At 53.2% G+C, this 6,020-nt stretch overlaps 1 protein-coding gene across 1 annotated transcript in view; it reads right to left on the bottom strand.

The window, feature by feature from the left end:
• Nucleotides 1-436: 436 nt before the first annotated feature.
• Nucleotides 437-6,020, bottom strand: part of lingo3b (leucine rich repeat and Ig domain containing 3b) — a 36,330-nt gene continuing 30,746 nt past the window's right edge. The window contains exons 2-3 of the mRNA XM_076293783.1: nucleotides 2,557-3,126; nucleotides 437-1,898 (exon numbers count right to left, since the gene is read on the bottom strand). Coding sequence (XP_076149898.1) covers nucleotides 501-1,898; nucleotides 2,557-3,069 — 1,911 coding nt within the window. The 5' untranslated portion in view covers nucleotides 3,070-3,126 and the 3' untranslated portion in view covers nucleotides 437-500. The remainder of the gene's footprint in view (nucleotides 1,899-2,556; nucleotides 3,127-6,020) is intronic.

Raw genomic sequence — 6,020 nt, 5'->3', positions numbered from 1 at the left:
AGAGAATTGGGTATTTATTTTGTACCTCTCTGATGGTAAAAAAAAATGATGAGGAGGAACAAGGCTGCCAATGCCTCACAGCACCACGAGGCAGCGATTGAAAGATTACTGAGATGTTCCTGTCTTTCACTTTGTTTTTCATTAAAGCCTTTATCTTGAAGAATGGCGAGGCAGCACTCAGAAGGCTATGGAGAGGACAAAAAAAAACAGTGTGGCTTTATCGCTGTGTTAAATCTGCACTCATACCACAAGCTGAGAGGGAACGAATCAAACCAAGAGACAGTGAGATCAAGGTCATCTAACCATTACCAATCTGCTACAGAAGAAAGAAAGATCGAATAGAAAGATTTTACTTTGTTGTTTGATTTTTTTAACACTATCTTTTTTTTTCCTTCTTTCTTTCTTTCTTTCTTTCTTTCTTTCTTTTTCTCTCTGAGCGCTGTGTGTGTGTGTGTTGGGTGTCTTCAGGCATCTCCCGTAGGGCCCCTGGCTGCGTTGTTTCATATCATTTTCATATTGAACTTGCGAGCCCCTCCCTGTCCGCCACTGGTGGCTCCGCCATCACCCTTGCGGAAGGAGTACTCCACGGTGAAGTTGTTCCGCCGTTGACCGCGGCCGCGGCTCCACACGAACAGCAGCAGGAAGCAGAAGAGCACCACGCCCAGGAAGGTGATGCAGCCCATGGCAGTGGACACCAGGATGGTGGTGAGGTCCAGCGTGAACTTGAGGAAGACACGCGTGCCGTTGAAGTTGGTGTCGTTGAGCTCGCTGGAGTAGTAGAGCGAGCGGTTGGCAAAGAGCGCCGCGTCCAGGGCTGGCATGCCGCCCAGGCCCATGCCCATGCCGCCGCCGCCACGTACGGTCAGCGTGGCAAAGTAGGTGTCGTTGCCGCCGGCGTTGCTGGCGATGCAGATGTAGGTGCCGCTGTCGGTCACCTGCGCGTAGCGGATCTCCAGTGTGCCGCCGGGCAGCACCACGACGCGGCCACCTCCGCCGCCGGCCGCTCCGCTCCTGGGCGCGATGCGGCGCCGCTGCGGCGAGATCCAGATGATGGCGGGCGCCGGCTCGCCCTCGGCGTGGCACAGGAAGGACACGGGCTGGCCCTCGCGCGCCGTCACCTGCTGCAGCTTGCGGTTGCGTATGCGCGGCTTCTGGCACGTGAAGTAGTCGAAGAGCGCCGAGTCGGCGAAGCTGCTCAGCACCGTGCCGCGCACCTCGGAGGGTCCGGCGCAGACCGGCGCGCGGCCGTCGAAGTTGAGCGTGCGCCGGCGCTGCAGGATCCACAGCAGGCGGCAGTCGCACGCCAGCGGGTTGCCGTCCACGCGCAGCGTCTCCAGGCTGTTGACCGAGTGGAAGGCGCCCTCCTCCAGCGTCACCAGCTCGTTGGACGACAGGTTGAGCAGCCGCAGCTGCCTCAGGCCGGCCAGCGCGTGCGGCTCCACCGTCAGCAGGCCCGTGCTGACCATGTGCAGCTCCTTGAGCCGCAGGAGCTCACGGAAGGCCCAGGGCTCCAGCGTCTGGATGGGGTTGTAGGAGAGGTTGAGCGCGGTCAGGTAGACCATGTTGCGGAAGGAGGCCGAGGGCACGCTGGTGATGTTGGTGTTGGTGATGGACAGCCAGGACAGGTTGAGACCCTGGAAGCTGAGCGGCGAGATGTACTCCAGGTAGGGCCAGCTGTCGATCTCCAGGCCGCGCAGCGCCGACAGCTTGCGGAAGTTCTGGTCCTCCAGGGCCGTGATGCCCAGGTGGCGCAGTCGCAGGGTCACCAGGCTGCGCAGGTAGGAGAGCGTCTGGCCCGAGATGGACGTCAGGTTGCACCGGGCGATGGTCAGGTCCTCCAATGCCACGAGGCCAGTGAACGCCTTATGGGAGATGTAGACCAAGTCATTGTCACCCACCTGAAAAAGAGAACACAGACAAAATGACCGACTCAGGAACGGGAGGAGCAATTTGATTTGTGTACAATGGAACCCCCATTTCCCTGATACTGAGTCCGCAGATATGGAGGCTCCAGTGTATATACACGTTTGCAGAAATTGCATTGGATTCAGCCTGAGATAACTTACGAGTGCAGACAAGTTCATCCCCACCCACTCCAGCTAAAGGAACCTAGAAGCTTTCATCAATAAATGCAATACATTCATTGGCTTACACAACACAATGCACATATCTCAGCAGCTATTGATCTTTTTTTTTATGTAATTCAGACTGTTCTATGTATAATTTCACTGAGCACATCTCACACTGTTGTCTGTATTGATTATGTCTCACCACTGAAACCTTGCTCTCTGTCCTCCAAGAGTCTGATCCTTTTATTCAGTCGTCCATAAGGAAATTAATCACTGTCCTCTATCTATGCATCCACCATCCATCCATCCTTCTATTCTTCCCTCCATCCACCTATACATTCACCCATCCATCCATCATGCATACATCCATCTATCTTTAACATTTCATCTTTCCATCCACCTCTTTGTATTTACCCATCCATCCATCCATCCATCCATTTATTTATCCATCCATCCATCCATGCCTCTCTTCATGCCAGGTACCCACCTCCAGGTTGCGTAGGCTGTGCAGATCCTGGAAGGTGTAGTCCAGCAGGATGACGATCTTGTTCTCGCTCAGGTCCAGAGTGGTGAGGTTGCCCAGCTTGGCGAAGGCGCCCATGGGCACCAGCTTGAGCTGGTTGGCACGCAGACGCAGCACGCGCAGGTTCTGCAGGCTGGCGAAGGCGTTGGGCTCCAGGGTAGTGATCAGGTTCTCGCTCAGGTCCAGCTCCTCCAGCCGCGGGTAAGGTGCCAGCTCGCCCGGCGCCACCCAGCGCAGGCGGTTGCGGCTGAGGTCCAGCATCCGAGTTTCCGTCGGGATGCCCTCGGGCACGCCGGACAGGCGCCGGCGCTGGCATGACACGGAGCGCAGCTGGGCGGCGCACTCGCAGCGCGGTGGGCAGCCCTGGCACGAGGGGGCGGCCGCTAGGAGCAGCAGTAGCAGCAGCGGAGGAAGGACGGTCGCCGCCAGCGATGTCGCCATCGCCGGAGACCAGGCCAGCCTCGCTGTGCCCACCATCCCTGGCACACGCTGCTCAGGGCCCACTCAGTCGGAGCGGATCACCGCACCACTGACCTGAGAGAGAGAGAGAGAGAGAGAGAGAGAGAGAGAGACATTAAAATCTTACATTAAAACTTCTCCAGACGTTAGTACATTAAATCGCCATTGTAAGTTAGAGGGGGAAAAGGGCAGTATGCAATGCAAATGTCAGAGAAAAGGGAGGATAGAGAGAGAGTGAGGGACTGGAAGAGCAGAGGGGAACAGTGGAGAGGGGGATGGGTGGACTGTGAAGGACGCAGAGACCAGAGAAAGAGTGGAGAGGAAGACATGAAGAGAGAGAGAGAGAGACGAAGAGAGGGGAAACGAGTGAGAGGGGGGAGGGAAGAGATATAAAAGAGAGAATGAGTGCATTGTCAGGGTGATAAGGGGAGAGGAGAAACAGTGACGTTCCGGGAGAGAGAGAGAGAGAGAGAGATGGGGGAAGGGAAGAAAGAGGAGAACACATTTCAACACATCTGTGCTCCTGCAGAATGAACATGTTTCTGCCACATCAGAGCCGATACCGCGCAGAATAATGTACCATAGATCCAATCCACAGAATACTCACCATCCATCCACTGTCCCCATTAAGAACACTCATGTGAGACTGTAAGCAATAAAACGAAGCGATGCCTCTAAGCAAGTGTGCATCGTTGTGAATGTTTGCAACACCGGAGCATCACACGCGTGAGGGGTTCACAAGTGATTTGTGCTCACTGATGATGCGTTTCCTGCGCCATGTGTTACCTTTTCACACCACTGCACAGCACACACATCAAACTGAAGCCAATGAGATGATTCAAGGAGACAGGAGACTTTTGCCTGGAAACCATTCCTGAAATACCTGAGAAATGAATGGTATGTGTGTGAGTGTGTGTGGTAGATTCCACTTTAAATACATTACAGTAATGTTGTACATTACAAACAGGCATTGTGACTAGTCAGGGAAGAGTCTGTCTGCAAACCCTGTACTGAGTAACCGCGTATGTCTGTGCATGTATGTGTCTGTGTGTGTGTGTGTGTGTGTGTGTGTATGTGTGTGTGTGTGTGTATGTGTGTGTGTGTGTGTGTGTGTGTGTGTGTGTGTGTGTGTATGTGTGTGTGTGTGTGTGTGTATGTGTGTGTGTATCTGTGTGCTTGCATGTGTGCGTTTTTATGTGTACATGTGTACCATCTGCGAGTGTGCCTCCCTCTCTCATTCTCCGTTACGTAACGCCAACGCAGACGCCAGGAGAGACAGGAGCGCCGTCCGCTCAGTAGGCAGCATCAACACGGCGCGTCTTAGCCTCCCGTCATCACAGGGTTCACGAGGCCCATTACCTAACCAGCCACTAAATGATTCAAAATAAGGGGCTGTGTGCAGTGTTTCCACACTACTGCTGATATCGGCTTCCTTTTCTTCTCTCGCACTCTTGTTCTGTTGTTCTTTTGTGCTTGGCAGTGGTGTGCTTCCAATACCAACATGGTTCTAAGCCTCCGAGCAGTTGGAGCCAGACACAGACCATTAGACACTATTACACTGAGAGAGGCTTGGTGTTTGAAGTTATACCTGAGTGAAGACGCACTGCAGTTTATCCTGGCACTGGGAGGCTTAATGCCCAGGTCTGGTTCTGATATGGTGTGGGGGGGATCTCAGACAGTATCCGGCGCCAGTCTGGTCCACATTATGGCCAGATCTGCTCTAGAGCATGATGACCCTATGGATGTTTCAACTGGCAGAGGATCTCTTCTAGTTTTTAAACAGCAAACGGATGAAACTGACCAGCAGAGAGTCCACTCATCCTTCTCCACCTGGGCTTTCCATCAGAGCTCATGATCAGCACATCTTGTGTGTGTGTGACAACTCACCTAGCCGGCGCCCACATGTTTGCATATCCAATTGGCTTTACTAAGAGCACATCTTGGCTAATCTAAGTGTGTCAGGTGTTTGAGGCTGTGTTCAGAACAGGTGCTGTGGCCCCAAGAGATCTGAGGAGATCATCTGAGGTATCCGGTGCAGTCTGTGGTGGGGAGACGACCGTGGCTGAGCATATGCCGTCGGCGAGGGCTTCGGATTAGGCACGCCGACACGCCGGCTGCCTGCTGTTCCTGTCTGCACTGACTTCCCAGAAGAGACCGGTGGAGTTTTTTTTTTAGGTCAGTGTTAGAATAATAACAGCGGTAATAATGCAAATATCTGAACGATTTCATTATGCGTGGCTGAAGGGGACTCACACAGGGCTTGAGTCACCGCATAGACCTTGGGCCGAACTTTGAGCCGAGAGAGAGAGAGAGAGAGAGAGAATCTCATCTGGGCCGGTGGCCTAGCTCACAGCTGAGTGCCGGCCCGATTCGGCGCTGCTCTGGCGATTAGGCCTGGGACCAGATGGATCCTGGAGTCAGCCGTTTTTTTAGAGGGGTTAAGAGATCCATCGTCTGGCTTTGGTGGATAGAATCATTTAATTGGGTCAGTCCAGAGGCAGTTGAGGGATGGGGTGCGTGGTGTGCTCTGGCACTTAGATACAGGATGAGTCACTCTATATCTATCCATCTCTCTCTCTCTCTCCATTTCTTCTCTCTCTCTGTCTCTCTCTCTCTATCTCTCACACACACTCTTTGATTTATTTATCTCTCTGTGCATGCATACTCTCTCAATTTATCTATCTGCGCCTGTAACTCTCACCTAATTTATCACCCTTTTTCTCTCTTTCACACACACACACACACACACACATTCTCTCCATTTAATAATTCTTCTCTTTCCTCTCGCTCTCTCTTTCCTTCTCTCTCTGAGGGCCAGATGTAGGCCTACGTACATTTGCGAACGTAACGTTATCAGCGCCATGGACAAACCGCAGACTGCGAACGCTGTCAGACCCAAGTTTCCGTCGTATTTATCAATCGTTCAATCCTTGGTGTAAACTGCGCCTTTCTCTGCCTATCTCCGCCCA

This window comes from Alosa pseudoharengus, unplaced genomic scaffold (assembly GCF_046254945.1).
Source record: "Alosa pseudoharengus isolate Yale_2024_CS ecotype anadromous, Long Island Sound unplaced genomic scaffold, YU_APseudo_1.1 YU_APseudo_1.1_scf_2, whole genome shotgun sequence".
NCBI lineage: Eukaryota > Metazoa > Chordata > Actinopteri > Clupeiformes > Clupeidae > Alosa > Alosa pseudoharengus.
Note: the sequence above shows the minus strand (reverse complement) of the source record. Positions and strands in the feature narration are given on the sequence as shown.